The sequence below is a fragment of the Canis aureus genome, chromosome 26 (genome assembly GCF_053574225.1).
Source record: "Canis aureus isolate CA01 chromosome 26, VMU_Caureus_v.1.0, whole genome shotgun sequence".
NCBI classification, from domain to species: Eukaryota; Metazoa; Chordata; class Mammalia; order Carnivora; family Canidae; genus Canis; species Canis aureus.
The window spans coordinates 30,975,855-30,994,820 of record NC_135636.1 but is presented as its reverse complement, the minus strand read 5'-3'; the positions used below and the strand labels follow the sequence as shown (position 1 = coordinate 30,994,820).

The following is an 18,966-nucleotide window of genomic DNA, read 5'->3' as shown; positions in this document are numbered from 1 at the left end:
GAAGCCAAGATTAGAACCCATATCTATTGACTTCATCCCAGATCAGTGGTTGAGGGCTCTTTACTCTATCTGCTGCCTCTTGCAGCTGGTCATTTCAACCTTCTCAACCAACAGATCTTGTAACAAGCAGGAGAATTGACCAATTTGTGATTCTTTTCCCTGACCTCAACTACATTAAAATATGTGCCAGAAAAAACTAGCAGAAAAATACAAAAACATTATTGATAGCAGCTATTTGTCAATCGAGAGATGATGAATGATTATAATTTTCTTTATACTTCTCTACAATGAGCATGTACCTTCTTTTTTGTAATTAGGAGACCAGAAAAAAAGGATTTGGTGTGGCATGAAAAATACTAAGCCTAGTGAAAGCCAAAGGGCAGTCTTGAGAAAATAAGTAGAAAGCCACCTTTGGCTTCTATAGAATTAAAGAAATGAGGAGGGGAATAACGGGAAGAATAGAAACAAGTTATTTACCTCTTTTTGGTTGTTAAAGTAGAAAGTGAGATAAACCCTTTTGTAGTTTAAAGTTTTCTGTCTCTTCTGGTGGAAATGTAAGCAGAGGAGAGAGAAAGGAGAAGCTGTGGGTGAGCATTTTTCTAACTTTTGGGACAATAGAGACAGCCAAAGGGGTTCGTGCCAGGTCTTTAAAAAAATTTTTTTTTAAAAAGAGTTACTGACATTTTCACTAAAGAATATTATGTGTCAAGTGCTATATCTACTATGCACTGGAGGGTGGGTGTCCCTTTATGTGCTAAGAATTGTCACATGTTGTCAAAAATGGCCTAGATAGGACTGGAGCAGGAAGTGACTTCCCAAGCAAGTAATGGTGGTTCTGTGACAGAATACTGGCAGGCAGCTATGGGATCAGCAGGAGGTGGTGGAAGAAGCCTTAGCCACAGGATGCCTAAGGAGTTTTTAGTGCAGGGGGTCAATGACGCATGTCGTTAGCCTGATAGTATGTTATTTCAGAGAGGTTACTTTAGAATTGAAATTGTACCTTTTCACAGTCTGCAGATTATTATCTAATTGTTGATAGTTTTATGCAAGTATCTGACCTCTTTATAAATTTATGACACTAAACTGACACTAAATTTATGAAGTGTCAGTTTTTTAATTAGTATTTTTTAAAGATAATAATATAGATGGCATTTTCCTTTTTTAAAGGTTTTATTTATTTATTCATGAGAGACACAGAGAGAGGCAGAGAAGCAGGCTCCATGCAGGGAGCCCGATATGGGACTCGATCCCAGGGACTCCAGGATCATGCTTTGGGCCGAAGGCAGGCACTAAACTGCTGAGCCACCCAGGCATCCCTCTTGCCTTTCTTTATATCTGTTGTTTTCTGTCTTTTGAAACTATATATGCCTCTTGACTAGATCTCATGTTGGTAAACTGCATTTCTCTTTTCCCTAGCAATTACTTATATTTTAAATTCCCCCACCCCCTTCTTTTCATACTTCTCTTCGTTCATTGGTCTATTCTTGGTTGCTTCTTGCTTATTCTTCAGGCTTGTATTTGAGAGAATGACTTTTTAATTTACCTTCTTGAGCTGCTTCACTTACTTTCTACATTTGGCTGAGGCTACACCAGGAAATACTCCCTCTTGGTTTGCTTCTACGTACACTTCCCGAATAGCTTATCAGGATTTGTGTCTCTGTATTCTGCGACCAAGATTTTAGTTTCAGTCTAGAGAAATTTTTTTCTAATCTTTCTATATAATCTCTGAAGGAGCCTCCAGGAGCCCTGTAAGATTGAAGCCCTAATATCTGTTTTTACAACATTATATGTTATACCTCAAAAGATTAAGTGAATCTTTAAATCTTATATTACAAAATACCAAGTTACAAACATATTTTTGGTAGTATACCAAATGCTTTTTTCTAGTTTTCTAGCTACAAAAAGGGAGGTACTTGCTCATTATAGAAAAGTATAAAGAAAAATTATAATCATCCATCATCTCTGTTAACAACTGCTGTCATTCATGTTTTGGTATTTTTCTGCTGGTCTTTTTTGGTGCGTAGTTGAGGTCAAAGTGTAAAGACTATTTGTATCCTAATTTATTTTCATTTAATGACCATATCCTACTGAAACCATCTACCCTAGACCATGAGAGGGCCCTTCCCATTGCTTCTCACAGTCTTACTAGAACTTAAACTTCTAACTAGAAATTAGGCAGTGACTTTCCTAAAAGAGCTCTCAGGTACTTTGTGGGGCTAGTAGGAGCCATGGGACACTATGATCCTTTTGCCAATGGCAGCATTCTTTGGAGATGTGCTACCCAGTCCTATCTGCGTGGTGTCTTAGTTGTCTTTCCATGCTGTGACTGCATCATACTTTATTTTGTGAACCTGGTTTCATGCCAGGAATAATACTTCAGACTAGCTGTCTCTACCACTCTCTTTCCTGTTCTCAGTACCATCTCCTCTATGATTGCTAATCTGTTGTGACTTTACTGCCACTTTTAGAGAAACGACGGTGTGCTCATCCATAGCTTATTCTTTCAGAATCTTTCTGTTTCTAGATCAGTGCTGTCCAGTAGAAGTTTCTTCCATAATGGAAATGTTCTGTATCTGCATTGTCCAATAATACAGTAGTTACTAGCCAGGTGTGTCTATTGAGCACTTGAATGTGAGTAATATGACTGAGAAACTGGGTTTCTTTTTAAATAAATTTTAATTGACACATGTGGCTTTTGGGTACCATAGTAGATAATGCCACTCTAGATCATCTCAGCTGGTTCTGCAGGTTACTCTTATGGAGAGAACAGTTTGTATCTTAGGGTGTGTGTGTGTGTGTGTGTGTGTGTGTGTGTGTGTGTGTTTTACACCCTGGGCTATGTTCTTAACCTCTCTGTTCTGTACTGGCTGCAGTGTAGATGGTGGATACAAAACTTACTTTCTTTCTTTCTTTCTTTCTTTCTTTCTTTCTTTCTTTCTTCTTTCTTTCCTTTTTTTTTTTTTTTTTTTTTTTTAGAATTTATTTATTTATCCCGGGGGGGTGGGGAGGGGCAGAAGGAAAGGGAGAGAGTCTTACAGTGGACTCCACACTGAGCCCAGAGCCCAACACAGGGCTCAATCTCACAACCCTAAGATCATGACCTGACCCAAAACCAAGAGTCAGCCACCCAACCGATTACACCAATCAGGTGTCCCGATACAGAACTGTTTCTAGGAGGATCTTCTTGAAGGGCTATGGAACTGCTTTCATGTTCCTTTGGGATCAGGTATCTAGATTCTGTCTGGAGGGGCGACTTTTGGGAAGGTGCTTATTAGTAGTAGTTCTCCTGGAAGATACTACATACAGAATGTTATAACACAGTTTCTAAACAATGAAAGGTTTTTTTCCAAGGGGAGAGACTTTTGTTTTATGAAAGATCAAGTCAGAAGGTTTTTTTTCCTTCTAAAACACATCGTTCATTATCCTTTATATATACTCTTAGATTATACTTTTTGCAACTCTGGCATCTGAAATGCTACAAAAATGCCTCTGAGTCATTGCCATTGATTTTTTTTTTTCAGTCAAACATTACTATGATATAATCTATTTTAAGAAGCTTGGTGAATTCTTCTTGGATCTTTTGCCTATGTTCTACTTTTTAAATGACTCAATGACTTGTCCTTTGTCCTATCAGCAATTTCATAGGATGCAAGAGATATGCCAGTGTATTTGGTTTTGTCTGTCTCCCTCAGTGACGTTGCCTTTTTCTCTTGTTAAATTTACAAGTCTTCCATTCCTGATCCATTTAGATCTTTGTTCTCTTCTTGATCCTTTCTTTAATTCCTGGTTCTGGGCTCTCTAGCTCCTGCCCTCCTTTGCTCCTCTCAGGGTTGAACTTCAACCCTGTTTTTTTCCAGCTACTTCCTTTGTGGTTATTCTAAGACTCTGATCCATGTTTTACCCTATTCCCACAAGTTCTCATTGCTCTCTTTAGGTAGGGAAGCAGGAAGTTACAAACTTTACTGGGTAACTGGTCTCCTTTCCTTTATCTTCACATGAAGCCTGTCAAAGTGTAATCTTATCTTTTATTAACTACCATATGTTAGGAGCCCACCCTGCCTCTGAAGTCTTTTGATGAGACATTTTAGTTTTATTATAACCAAGAGCTGCACGTGCACTGCTTGCACTGTGAACTGAATTTGCTGCACGTTTGGGGAAGCCACATGGGGAAACTGACTGTGTTTTCTGCCTTCTGTTGACAGACTGGTACACGAAACTTCCAGGACTTTGACTGTCAGGTAAGGACTGTACAAGCACCAAGGGGGGCTATGTACAGGATCTCTGCAGTGCTTCCCTCCCTATCCTGGTGGCCTGTAGAAGTGGATCTCTCTTCATAGCTAATCATAACTCCTTCATGTTCTTTTGATCATTGGATCAAGTTTGTTTAAAATGATTTGCTGTTGTATTCAAAAACTGCCTGCCAGGTGCCTGCTTTATGGTTGTAGGTTACTGGGTTGAACTGTCACTTTGTGATTAAGATCTTCCCTCAAATGATACTGGAAACCTCAGTCACAGATGTTAAATGGAGGGTTGTCACCTCACTGTGGAAAAGGGGCGGGGACAGTTTGAGGGGAGACTTATCAACAAAATCTTTTTTTTTTTTTTTTTTTTTAGTTTTATTTATTTAAGTAATCTCTACACCCATCATGGGGCTCAAACTCATGACCCCAAGATCAAGAGTCTCATGTTCCTTTGACCAAGCCAGCCAGGCGTCCAAAAAAAACTTTTTCTAAAAGAAAAAGACAAATTAACTAAGGATTATTAATACAAAATGCAGATTTCTTTTGGCTTTATGCTTGGAGGTTCAAAATTCAGCTTGACTTAGTATTTAATTAAGTAATATTGTTCTTCCTAGTTGCTTATGTCTGCCTCTCTGTTGCCAATTTCAAAATCAATAAAATAACATCTGTCCATCTATCTACTTTATCCATTGATTGGCCCTGAAAGAAATGGAAGGAAGGAATGAATACATGGAAATGAGAATCTTATAAGGCCATGACTTATAAGTAGGCCTGACTGTCCTACTTTGAGGATGGATCATAGTAGTGGCTATTAGAAGCAACATGAAGTAGACTCAGAAAGTACTAGGCAGGGAAGGAAGGTTGGAAAACCAACTTCCTTGCTTCCAGGATTCAACCAACCTGTACACGCATAGGCAAATAGTTGTTTTTTTATTTTATTTTAAAGATTTTATTTATCAGCACGATCATGAGCAGGAGGAGGAGCAGAGGGAGAGGGAGAAGTAGACTCCTCACTGAACAGGGAGCCTGACACGGGGTTTGATCCCAGAACCCTGGGATCCTGACCCCAGCTGAAGGCAGAACTCAACTGATCGGGGCACCCACAGACAAATAGTTATTTTTAGATATTCATTTTTATATTAAGTACAGTAGAGTCTCTCTATAGTATTAGCATTAAAAGGAAGAACTAATATCAGTCTTACAAGCAAACCAGTTATATCATAATTGTATTGGATACCTACAATAGTTAATAAACATACATCATCTCCACTTCTTGGAGCACTATCACAAGGTGATTTTTTTTTTTAATTTTTTTTTAAGATTTTATTTACTCATGAGAGACCTAGAGAGAGGCAGAGATGTAGAGGGAGAAGCAGGCTCCCCACAAGGAGCCTGATGCTAGACTTGATCCCAGGACCCTGGGATCATGACGTGAGCCAAAGGCAGACACTCAACCACTGAGCTACCCAGGTGCCCATAAGGTGATTTTTATTATCTTTATTTTACAGATGAAGAAATTGAGAATCAGGTTTCATAACTTGCCATTGTGTAGAATTGCAGTTGCAAAACCCCACTCTTCTGGATCCATTGCCTATCCTTTCCAACCTAGAAATATCTAGAGCTGAGATATTGTAAAGAGTTGAGTTGTTCTTAAAGCTGAAGTTCTTTGGGCAGCCTGGGTGGCTCAACAGTTTAGCGCTGCCTTCAGCCCACGGTGTGATCCTGGAGACCCGGGATTGAGTCCCACGTTGGGCTCCCTGCATGGAGCCTGCTTCTCCCTCTGCCTGTGTCTCTGCCTCTCTCTCTCTCTCTCTCTCTCATGAATAAATAAAATCTTAAAAAAAAAAAAAGCTCAAGTTCTTTAACAGAGCAGATGTAATTTATTTTGTTACATCATAGCATTGTTACAGACTTCTGAATCCCAATGTGAAACACCTCTTGATGCGACTATTTGGTACTTTATAGATGCAAGAGAATCAACCTAGTACTGTTAAAGAATCTCTTGCTATAGGTCCATTACTCAAAAAATAAGTCATTTTTTAGATAAGTGGTGGCAGTCAAGTTTGGGTTTGTCTTTAATTTGCTCTAACTTCATTTATGGTTTAGATCTAGGTTGAACCAGTTGAATTTGACTGTTAATATCTAATGTAATTTACCTAGAAGGAGATCATTTGAGAGAGTATGACAGTAAAATTCAAGATGAAGAATTCTAGAAAAAGTGTATGTGTACTTCTACTTAAAAGTATAAAATGTAGAAGCATTGATTTTCACCAAATTGATTATCCTCCTCCTTCCAAAAAGAAAAATTAAATATAAAAAATTACAGGCTCAGGGTGCCTGGTGACTGTCAGTTGGGCAGCCAACTTTTGATTTCAGCTGGGGTTGTGATCTCGGGGTCCTGGGGTCCATTTCTGCATCGGGCTCTGCACTCACTGGGGAGTCTGCTTCGAATTCTCCCTCTCTCTCCCTTTGCCCCTCCCTCTCCCCCCCCATCCCCTCCCACATGGTCTCTCTCTGTCTCTTTGTTTCTCTTTTAAGTAAATAAGTAAATCTTTAAAAAAAAAATTACATGCTTACTACAAAATAGATAAGAAAAAAACAAAAGGTAAATAAATAAAAATTACTTGCTATTTCACCAGTGTTGATATTTGGTATATATCCTTTATGATTTTTTCACATAAATATTTGGATATAAATGAAATTGAGCTTTAGAAACATAATTATGAATCATTCTATTTTTAATTGAGGCTTAAAAATAGTCTGGCAGGGGCACCTGGTTGGCTTAGTCGGAAGAGCATATGACTCTTGATATCAGGGTCGTGATTTCAAGCCCCACGGTGTGTGTGGAGATTACTTAAATAAATAAATAAATTGGACAAAAAGAGTCTGGCAAAAACTTGGTATTTTTTGTGAAGCCTTAATATAATAACATGTTCTGGCCTTGTGAAATACAAGTTTTAGTTCAATCCTGATACAAATAGAACAGTGGCAAATGTTTGTCACATGTCTGTCACTGGTTTTGAGTATACAGGTTTTTTGTGCTGTAAAGGAGAAAAAAACATAAACTCTTCTTTTTTTCCTCCTTCCGGCACCCACAAATGCACTTCTACCACCATTCCTGTCTCTCTGTTAAAGGCTTATGTGATTTTTGGGAGACTGGGATAGCTGGGTCAGGAGTCTAGCAACAGGTTGATAGAAGGCCCAAGAGCTAGAAACAGTGATATGAGAAGTCTAGAATGGCCTGGTTTGCCTGAAGGTGTCCCAGAAACTTGGGCATTCTTAGGAGACAAAACGGAACATATTTAAAGCCAGCATTGTCACTAAATGGAAAAGCATTCAGCATTGGCATTGGTGTTCCCCTTTAGCATAACTGTGGCACCAGATTACTTGAAGCCATTTAATCAAGGCTTCCTTCTGATCTCTGTCTTGGCCTCAGAAAAATCTTTGAGGCATATTTGATGATGTCCCTGGGAAGTTATCTTCGTGTCCTCAACTAAGCTCACAACTTCAGTCTAAGCCACCTTTTCCCTCTATTTTCTGTACCAATCAACTACATGGTTTTTCTCTCCCCCTAATAATTGAAACTGTAATTAGGAGTTTACCATTTGTCAGGGTTGCCTGGCTGGCTCAGTCTGTGGGACATGTGACTCTTGATATTGGGGCTGTAAGTTTGAGCCCACATTGGATATAGAGATGACTTAAAAATAAAAATCTTAGGGATCCCTGGGTGGCGCAGCGGTTTAGCGCCTGCCTTTGGCCCAGGGCGCGATCCTGGAGACCCGGGATCGGATCCCACGTCGGGCTCCCAGTGCATGGAGCCTGCTTCTCCCTCTGCCTGTATCTCTGCCTCTCTCTGTCTCTCTCTATCTCTCTGTGTGACTATCATAAATAAATTTAAAAAATAAAATAAAATAAAAAATAAAAATAAAAATAAAAAAATCTTAGAAAATAAAAAAAAATTTATATATCATCAGAAATGAGTTTAGAAAATTCAGAAAAGTGGGCAGCCCGGGTGGCTCAGCGGTTTAGCGCCGCCTTCGGCCCAGGGCCTGATCCTGGAGACCTGGGATCGAGTCCCACGTCGGGCTCCCTGCATGGAGCCTGCTTCTCCCTCTGTCTGTGTCTGCCTCTCTCTGTGTCTCTCATGAATAAATAAATAAAGTCTTTAAAAAAAAAAAAAGAAAAACGAAAATTCAGAAAAGTACAAAAATAAAAGTTGATCCTACCTAAAGATAACCATATTTTATTTTATTTCTTTCCAGTTTTACTTTTATGTCTGGTTATTGAAAGAGTACCTGCTCATAGTTGAAAATTTGGAAAACATAAAGAATTAAAAAGAACTAGGAAAAATTCATAATCATATAATTCAGGGACAACTATGTTGATGTTTAGTGTTGAGATAGATTTGCATATATATATGTAATTTTTATAAGAGTAATTATGTGGTTGTCAAACAGGATGTACAATTTTGTGCCCCTCCCCTTTTTAAAGATTTATTTATTTTAGAGAGAGTGAGATCATGAGCACACAGGGAGAGGGAGAAGCAGACTCTCTGCTGAGCAGAGAGCTGGACTTGGGGCTCTATCCCAGGACCCTGGGATCATGACCTGAGCCGCATACAGACGTTTAACTGACTGAACCACCCAGCCGCTCCTGTGTCTCCTTTTCTAACTTAATATTAGAACCCAATTTCAGGGACGCCTGGGTGGCTCAGCAGTTGAGTGTCTGCCTTTGGCTCAGGTCATGATCCCAGATCCCGGGATCGAGTCCCACGTTGGGTTCCCTGCATGGAGCCTGCTTCTCCCTCTGCCTGTGTCTCTGCCTCTCTCTCTGTGTGTCTCTCATGAATAAATAAATAAAATCTTTTTAAAAAAATTTCATTTCTTTAGCATTTTATTTTTTTCTATATCATTTTAAAACACTCATAAAATTTCTGATGGATGCCTATTATTTCCTCATCTGGAAATACCATGACTTAACCATTGCATTATTCTTGGAAATTAGATCACTTATAATATGTTCAGTTCACTGAACATTTTCATGCATATATTTTATGCACTTCAAAGTATTTCCTTAGATGGATTCTTGAAGTGAGCATGTTTAGGGCTCTTGGCATGTCTTATCAAATTGTCTTTCACTTCGACCAGGGGGGTACTCAATAAATATTAATGGAGAGTGAAAAGCTGATGTCTGCCAGGATATATCATTCTCGTAGAAGAGGTTAATAATACAGTGAACTCATAAGAATGGAGTTCTTCTCCTAGAATAATCCAAGCATGTCCAAGGGCTGAGTAATTTCATGCTAGCTATTTAATTGCAGTAGCTATTTAGAGAACTGATTTATAGGACCCAACTGTGAGGATTGGTATTCAGCACTGCGTTTCAAATGTATATATGTGACTGCCTCTTCTAAACAGGTTTAAACAGCTTTAAACTTTCTTTTTGGAAAGTTAAAAATTCCTTAAGTTTTTATTCCTGATACTGCTACTACAACTTACTAGGCGATATACCTGATGTCATGAAAAGAAAAAGGAAAGGCTACAACAGATAAAAAGACCTCAGGAATGTACATCTAATTCGTACCACATTGCGTTAATCATTAAACAGCTTTAAACTCCTGCAGATCGCTTGGTGAATGGGTATTGTTACCAAATGAGAATTAAGGGAAATAAATATCCTGAGTATTCTTTCCACTGAAAAGAGGTGTTTGGAGAGAGCTGGGATTCAGTTAGCTGCTACATTCTGTGTTAGAAAGTTTGACCAGCTCCATGCTCTTCCTGGCCTTGAAGGATGTGAATGTGGCCCCAGTCTACCTTTCAGCCTCCTGTCTCTCTGCTTCCTTTATGTACACTCCCCACCCTCAGGAAAACTGGAATTATTGCTGGCCTATCCCACTTCTGCCTCATGCTTTTCCTTTCTGGTAGCCTTTGTTCACAGTTCCTCCCCCTTGAGATGCCCCACCTTTTTTGGTTTGATTTCATTCATCATAGTTGTATGTGGGCATGGGCAAGGGGGAGGTTGATTTTAGTAAATTCTAAGGATGTAGGTGATTTTATTCTCATTGGGAGGAAAAAAGGAATCTTATGGGGAAAACGAAGATTGTTTTTTATCAGCACCCCATTCTCATTTCCCTTTTCCCCTGTCACTGGAAGGTTTTATTTCCTTGACGAGCTCTGTCGTATCATGGGCATGATTGCTGCCAACTCCCCAAATCGACATTCTTCAGCTTAGCAGCCTCATTACTTAAGAGAAGATCTTTACCTGTAATTCTAGGGAAAAATCCAGGGGTAGATTCTTGTTGGCTTAGTATGGGTCACGTGTACATTTTTGGGCCACTCACTGTGGTCAGAGGGTAGGGTGTTTGAATTGGTCAGACATGCACCCCCTCCTACCTGGGTTCTCCTACTTAAGAGACTTGGTGTTCTGGGATGTTGCATGTGGGTTAAATAACCATTTACTCTTTTTTTCCTCATTGTTAACTAAAGCTATGTGAGGAAGATATTGGAGTTGGCTTTAAAGGAAGAAAAGATAGATTTTATGTGTTGATAAATTATAAAAGAGGCTTTCAGATAAAGAGCCTAATTTGTGAGAAGGCCGAGAGTTGTAGGTGGTTGAAAAGTAACAGGAGAAACAGTCTGCAAGGGTGTTGACTGAAATAGGCTGAAAGAGGTAAGAGGTAGGAGGGAGAGAGCTGAAACTAGAGTCAGGGAAAGGTGTCATGGAACTTTAAAAAGGAAAAGGTGATCTTTTGATAGGCCTAAGACGGAGTATTCCTGGAGGCAGATTTTTTTACTCTGGGAGTAAATGAGGTTATGCAAATGAACCTTAAACCACTATACAGAGGTAAGGTAGTAGAGGTATTATATCAGTAATTCCTGTGTAATAACAAAAACTATACCCAAGGCTCATAAGTAGCCTGCTTATTAGAAACAGTAAAATTTCATGCTAACAAAAATGTTGACATTTCCAAGGGTGGTGTTCTACAACGATTTCAGACTGACCAGGACATGAGTGATCAAAAATTAACTTGAGTTCAGAGAGGTAAGACAAGTCAGATTGTGTAATTCTGATAACAGCACATTTATGTAAGGAAAGAGGACTCCAAAAAAGGTGAAATTTTATTATAAAATAATGTCAGGGTGCCAGGGGAGTGCAGTTATTTAAACGCCTGACTCCTGGTTTTTGTCTTAGGTCATAATCTCAGGGGCTTGAGATCAAGCCTCGAATCAGGCCCAGTGCTCATCGAGGAGTCTGCTCAGTATTCTCTCTATCCCTGTCCCTCTACCCCTCCACTCCTCTCTCTCAAATAAATCTTAAAAAATATAATAATGGCAATATCCTAAACTCTTAAATTCTTTTTTTTTTAATTTTATTTATTCATTCATGAGATACAGAGAGAGAGGCAGAGGGAGAAGCAGACTCCATGCAGGGAGCCCGATGTGGGACTTGATCCCGGGACTCCAGGATCACGCCCTGGGCCGAAGGCAGGCGCTAAACCGCTGGGCCACCACCCAGGGATCCCCAAATTAAATTCTTTTTTAAAAAAGTTTTTAACTCCAGTTAGTTAACGCAGTGTTATATTAATTGTAGGTGACATTAAAGTAATTCAATTCCATACATCATTGAGTGCTCGTTACAAGTGTACTCCTTAATCCCTATAATATGTCTAATCCATTTCCCACCCCACCCCCCACCCCATAAACTCTTACATTCTTTAAAAGGCTATTTTATTTTATTTTATTTTATTTATTTTATTTTATTTTTATTTTTTAGGCTCTTTGATTCTAAAGTTACATCTTTGATTAAGAGAAAGATGTAGTCCAAGGCGAAGAGGGGGAAAATATGATTTCAAGTCATTTTATAGCCTGGAGAATAAAGGGATTGTATTCAAGAATATGTAGCCTTGGAGATGGTAAATAATAAGAGTTCTGAGATCTATGAGCAGAGCCTTTTAGACACTACTTGGGGTTTGCCCCTTGAGCATAAGCTCTCATTGTGTAATCATACTATATAGAATGCTGGGGTGAAAGGTGGGGTAATTGGAAAAACAGCCTGTGAAACAGATGATCATTGACTAAAACAGAAAGGTGGCAGCAGCATCACCCCTGCAATTGCCCAACCATTGCCAGGGTCCCTCCACATTCATCTCCAGATGGAGACTTGTTCCAGTTCTTCACATACAGAGTCACAAGGGCTATATTTACGAGTCCACGTGGAGGTGAGTGTCTCCTTTGTTTTCATATTTTTAATTATACTAAGAACATTTACATTCACGTAATTTGAAAATGAAGAGAAACTATATGAGACACTGACAGACAAGTGCTGCTCCAAATAGGGCAAACAATTGACAAATAGGGTGGAGGACTCTTGGCCCATGAATACTTTGGTCATTACACAATTTTAGGGGCTTGTAATGGGGATGTAGGGGCCGAGATCTCCCTAAAAAGTTGAAATCTATTAGGGGTCCATTTTTAACTGAATTTTTCAGATTATGAGATGATGACAGAGTATTTTGCCTTGTTCCCTCATCTACTTATACAGTGGTTTTGGGGGAGGGAGTTGTTATGCTTTTTTTGTTGTTATTTTTGTTTGTTTGCTTTACCCCATTTGTTATGTCTCCCTTTTCATCATCCTTCTGAACTTCCCTGACAGTTCACTATCCCCCACCCTACTCCATTGCCCTACATGCTTTTTTCATCTATTATCTGGCCTTAGGAGTTCCTGCTAGCCTTAGGGCCAAGCATCGACTGAACTTTCCCTCTATCTTCAGTAGCACAGCTGAGGCCACGCTGGAGTATTTTAGCAAAACTCTACTGAAAGTTCGTATATGATGGAAGGAAGGCTCCAGCAACCTGATTATGAAGGTGACAAATCGTTGCACATTCTCTTCAACTTGGATTCTCTTGTAGTCACCCATCTGGCAGAAGCCAGCTTCTCAATCTCTTTATTCCTTCTCTCTAAAGAAGTAAAACATGGGAAGGGGTAGGTGGGTAGTAAAATATGAGAGAAATCAAAGCCTCCTTGAGTTCCTTTTCTGAATATATCACCTCCCAAAAGGAAACAAAATCTTAAAGTTAGTGTGTATTACTTCCCCAAGTTTTTGTATTTTAAATGTATGTATGTAAACATACAATCTATATAGTGTTGTTTTTATAAAAATCTGCATTAAGTGGTAATATATATCCTTCTGCATTTCTACTTAGTATTATGCTTTCAGGATATTCCATGTACTAATGCTTCTAGTTCTAATTCATTCATTTTAATCTATTTCACTATATGAATAGATCATGATTTATCAGTTTTCCTACTGATAAATATTTTAAGCTATTTCCAATTTTTTTGACTTTTTTTTTTAATTTTTATTTATTTATGATAGTCACACACAGAGAGAGAGAGAGAGAGAGAGAGAGGCAGAGACACAGGCAGAGGGAGAAGCAGGCTCCATGCACCGGGAGCCCGACATGGGATTCGATCCTGGGTCTCCAGGATCGCGCCCTGGGCCAAAGGCAGGCGCCAAACCGCTGCGCCACCCAGGGATCCCTGACATTATAAATAAGGATACCAAGTACACTTCTGTGTGTATCTTTTTGTGTGTTTAAGAATTTCTTCAGCTTACACCTAAAAGTAAATCTGCTGGATACTTCTTAACAAGACATTACAAAATTGTTCTCCAGAGTAGTTACTCTAGTTTGCATGCCTGCCAACAGTGTATGAGAGTTCTTATTTCTTTGTGCCTCAGTCAACACTTGATGTTATCTGACTTTAAAGATTTTGCCATTCTGATGTATGTGAAATAGCATCTCATTAAATTTAATTTGCATTTTCCTGACTACTGATAGAGTTAATGACTTTCTTCTCAATATTCTATCAGTTTCCTATTTCTTTCATAGCACTTAGTGTGTTCATTGCCTGCCTTCCTATCTAGAACATAATCTCTGTGAGAACAGGGATCACATCTCTTCTGTTCACCGTTTTATCCTCAAACCTCAATCCAGGGCCTGGTAGTAGGGATTTAATAAGTAGTTGTTTAATGAAGGAACCTGCTAGTGGGAAGGGTGGAGGGGGATGGGTTCCTTGGTAAGTTTGCTGTTACTGTAAGAGAAATGCTCATACAGTAACTGGAATTTACTTCTTTATATCCCCCCATCCAAACCCTATATTTTATTTCATAGCATTTGAAGTATCTGATTCTTTTCCTTCATTTCTTATATCCCGTTTTCAAGCCTTTCGAATAGACTTGAATAGAAGGCAGCAGAAATAATCACATAAATAGTCACTTATGGTTTGATCTGATAGAGATTATCTGCTCCAGCCTGGAGCTTATTACTTGAAACACACTGATATTGAATTAGCCTATGATTATTTTGCACCGCACATCAGAGAAGAGACCAAAGTTCTGATGAGGTTCATTATTAGATAGGAAATTAAGTTGGAAGCCCTTTGCCTGTGTTGGGATTCTTATTGACAGAATTAATCTTATCTACTATAAGACTCTCTGAGATAAACAAGGACTTCATCAGCAAAAATTCACTAGGTGAGACATGATGATTTTTTATTTTTGAGAAATATGGACATTGACGAGGACTAGAATAAATCTCAGTGACTTTTCTACAATTCCTCTCTTTTCGACCCAGTCACTCTTAGTGCTGGTCCCAGCAGCTCCAGTTGCATCTTGTTCCAACTTTATTTAGTTCCTGAACTCTGTTCTGACTACATCTTAAACTACTTATTGCCTTGATTAGGATTCTTTGGGGATGCAGAGAATAAGCCCGCTCAAGATAGTTTAAACCAGATGCAATCCAAGGATGTCTCAGAAATTAAGAACACAAACAGCTAGAACCAAGAATTAGAGCAGTGGAAATGTCTACTAAAATCTTCCAAGTAGGGCACCTGAGTGGCTCAGTTGGTTAAGGTCCAACTCTTGATCTCAACTCAGGTCTTGATCTCAGGGTTGTGAATTCAAGCCCCCTCTATGCCCAGTGTGGACCCTATTTAAAAATATAAATAAAATAAAAGCTCCCAAGTTTGCTTCTTTTTTCAAGAGAAGAACAAGCCAAGGATAAAATCTGAGTTCCAATTACAAATTCTCAGGGAAGAATGCATACTCAGCATGGACCAGATGCCCATCTGCCTCCAGTAAGTCATGACCACAAGGTTACATTCTACAAACCTGGCAGCCAAGAGCTACTCCTGTAATGTATGGATGACATAGGAGGGCAGCTGTCAGAAGGGAAAAGATTTTAGGCAGAGGCACCTTTAAGTGTCAACTCAATTTTATCAGTTGCTAAACATGAGTTTAGAGTCTCTAAAACCTTAGCAACTCCTTCATATCTTCTGCTTCCTCGACTTCTTTCCTCTAAGACTTCTCTGACTCCTTACCCAGCTTGCTCATCTTTTCATAGCCACTTGCAACTGTATCCTTAACAGATCCCTGACTTCCCTCATTTAAGATAGTAAACTTTGTGGATGAGAATGTATATTTTTTCCCTTGTTTGTTTATCTGGAAGGAATTAGAAAATGGGAATATTCTGTATAGTATAACATCTCTCTGGTATGCTGATAGTCCAATGATGTGTCCCGCCCCAGCAAGTAGGAAATAGCAGTAAATAAGTATTTGTGGAACTTTAGCCACCTGGGAAGTCCATTCTGCCTTTCCTGAGACCATATATTCTCTTGTTTCAGGAACATGACATAGAAACAACACATGGTGTGGTCCACGTTACCATCAGAGGCCTACCAAAGGGAAACAGACCAGTTATTCTGACATACCATGACATTGGCCTCAATCGTATGTATTTGATTTTATACCTTTCCTTTTTATTTTAATACTTGATCTTTGTGTATTTATTTTTAAAAAGAAGAAATCCCAGTATTCTAACAGAGCGCAGGTTTTTTCCTCTTTATCTTAACTCCTTCCTTGTTGCTACATGTATTAATGGCAGGATTAAAGAGTAGAACTGAAATCAGTTGTTTAAATCTGTACTTCTTTGTTTTTTTTTTTTTTTTTTTCATATTTCAGGTTAGAAAACCCAAAGTTTGAACTTCTTTGTTGTGAGCTCTTCAGTGAATTAGTAAAAGTATTCTTGCTATGGCCTGTCATCAGTGATTTTAAATGGACTTTTCTAGATGGTTGTTTAAGATTCTAGCCCTAGCCACAGGATCAGGTCCTGTACTTGTGTTTGTCCCATGCTTCTCTAGCTTTCAAAGTGGCCTGTGTTTGAGGCTACAGTCTAGTGCTGGAGCTTTTGTAGCCTTTCACCTGAGAAGTGATTTAAACAGTTATATTTAATAGGGTAGAAATTGAAGCAGCAGCCCCTTTCTATACCCCAACAATTTTGCCAAGAGACAGTCTTCCACATGGTGAATGTAAACAGCCCAGGATATTTACTCTAGCCAGGTTCTTAGAATATAGTCAGTGTCTCTGTGTCAGATGGGGGAATAAGGTACATGAGAAATGTAGCATTATGAGTTCAAGATCATTTTGTACAATACCAGGATTGATTCCCATTTTGTAGACATTGTGTAGAATTGAGAATGCATTGTCATTTTCAGGTCATTGAGATGTCTGGTATTCAGCCTTTAGGGCAGCTTGAATTACATTGTTCAGACACCTCATTTTAGTGGAACAGTGAGTGATTAAAAGGGAGTGAAAGGAGGAAAGGGGGGAATGAAAGAGGATGATGTTATGGAATTAATTGAGTCAGGGAACACGAGAGAAATGGAGAGGACTTTTACTTTTACGTATAGTCTGTTGAAAACTGGGGAGAACCTGTGACTTACAAGTATTTTTACTCTTGCAGATAAATCCTGTTTCAATGCATTCTTTAACTTTGAAGATATGCAAGAGATCACCCAGCACTTTGCTGTCTGTCACGTGGATGCCCCAGGCCAGCAGGAAGGTGCACCCTCTTTCCCAACAGGGTAAGGCCACAAGCAAGATCTTCTGGAAGGCATGCATTCAGAAAAGCAAACGATTGAGCTCCAGTGGGAGAAATAGCATTGATTTTAACATAGCCTAGGGGTTATACTTACCAACCAACTGTTCTCCTAGTTCCCTCCTTGATCTGAGAGGACTATTATATACAGTCTGGTGAGGAAGACTGCATGTTTTCTCATATCCAGGAATGGTTCTCCATAGACAGGAGTTTGTCTCCCTGTAATTGCAAGGCTTAAGTATCTGAAACACCCACCTCTCACTGTTTTTTCTGTCCATTCTTCATCTTTTTAAAAATATGTCATTTCTGTCCTTCCCTGAAACTTCCAACTACCTAGGCCCAAACTTCAATCCCTCTGAGCTTCCTGGGATCACCTCCCCAACCTTACCTCCCAATCTGGTCACAGGAATTTGAATATCTTATAACCATTTATCCAGAGAAGCTGCCCTTTCAGATAGAGATGCATTTTGACTGGACTTGGAGCTCTTAGCCTCATCTTGCTTTGCATGGTGGAGCCACAGTCTCCATCACTCTTCCCCTGGACATTGTAATTATTGAGATGACCTTAAGAGGAGGAGTGAAAGCATAAGCTGTGGAATGCTGATTTTTCCCCCTTTCCCTTGGCTCCTCTCCAGAGCTGCCTCTGCCAGTGACTGTTGTGAAATAGATCATTGCAGATGATAAGAACTAACACTTATATGGGAGTTTGACAACATTCCTGACACTGCTTTAAATGCCTCGCATTTAGGGATCCCTGGGTGGCAGCCGTTTAGCGCCTGCCTGCCTGGAGACCCGGGATCGAATCTCACGTCGCGCTTCCGGTGCATGGAGCCTGCTTCTCCCTCTGCCTATGTCTCTGCCTCTGTGTGTGTGTGTGTGTGTGTGTGTGTGTGTGTGTGTGTGACTATCATAAATAAATTTTTAAAAATTAAAAAAAAAAATAAAAATAAAAAATAAATGCCTCGCATTTATTGACTCATTTAACCCTCACAGACCTATGGGACAGATTTATTATTCCTTTTTACAAGTGAGGATACTGAGGCACAGAAATGCTAAGTAACTTGGCCAAGATTACCTAACAAATAAGTAGCAGAGCTGGAATTTTAACTTAGGCAGTCTGGCTCCAGAAGCCATGTTACTATGTCCAGGCTGTTGTGTCTCTCAGATGCAAATTGGCTAGTGACCAGTGTATATCCAACAAGACTTAGATCCAGTTCCTTTTTTCTGTTCTTTAACAAATGGCTCAAGAACACTCCATTGCTTAAAAAAGTGTTTTAAGCAGAGGCAGGCTGACTTCCCTGTCAGAAGTTAGAATAAATCTTGCCTCATATATAGATTGTCTTAAGATCTCTTTCTATCTCTGATTCTGTAATCTCAGTGGATGCTCCCTTCTTTTCTTGGAATCCTAGTCTGAAATGGTTCCTGGGCTTGTTTGACCATCTTAAGATCCTGTGGTTTATATCTGTACACCAGATTCAAAAGCAGTATTATGCCTGAGTAAAGCAAATCAGTATTCATGATGAGGAGTCCAGAATTTGTGACTAGGTGGGTAGACCCACTAAGGCTTTGTTTAATTTTGTCTTTAGCTGCCTGAACATAAGCCGCAGACCAAGAGCCACTTCTTCAGTTGACTCTTAACTGTTGGAAGTTTACTGAGTTTCAATCCCAGTTAAAGTGATTGTTAGGTATTTGGAAATGCCCTGAAAGAGAGCCATATTACCTGTTCTTTTCAAATGGCTTCCTCCCAGAGTCTGCCCTTTAATATGGAGACACATGGATTCTTCTCCTTT

The 18,966-nt window shown here is 39.3% G+C and overlaps 1 protein-coding gene across 11 annotated transcripts in view; it reads left to right on the top strand.

The window, feature by feature from the left end:
* NDRG3 (NDRG family member 3) overlaps positions 1–18,966 on the top strand; it is a 75,281-nt gene that overhangs the window by 23,037 nt on the left and 33,278 nt on the right. For 5 of the 11 annotated variants that reach the window (XR_013365216.1, XR_013365217.1, XM_077873052.1 and 2 more), the window contains exons 3-5: positions 4,203–4,238; positions 15,924–16,029; positions 17,042–17,162. Coding sequence is in view for 9 of the 11 variants with exons in the window: in XM_077873052.1 (XP_077729178.1) it covers positions 4,203–4,238; positions 15,924–16,029; positions 17,042–17,162 (263 nt within the window). In the remaining 2 variants the exon portion in view is untranslated. Of the gene's footprint in view, positions 1–4,202; positions 4,239–12,176; positions 12,460–12,956; positions 13,106–15,923; positions 16,030–17,041; positions 17,163–18,966 lie in introns of those variants that run through there. The other 6 variants (XM_077873054.1, XM_077873056.1, XM_077873057.1 and 3 more) reach the window with 5 other exon arrangements.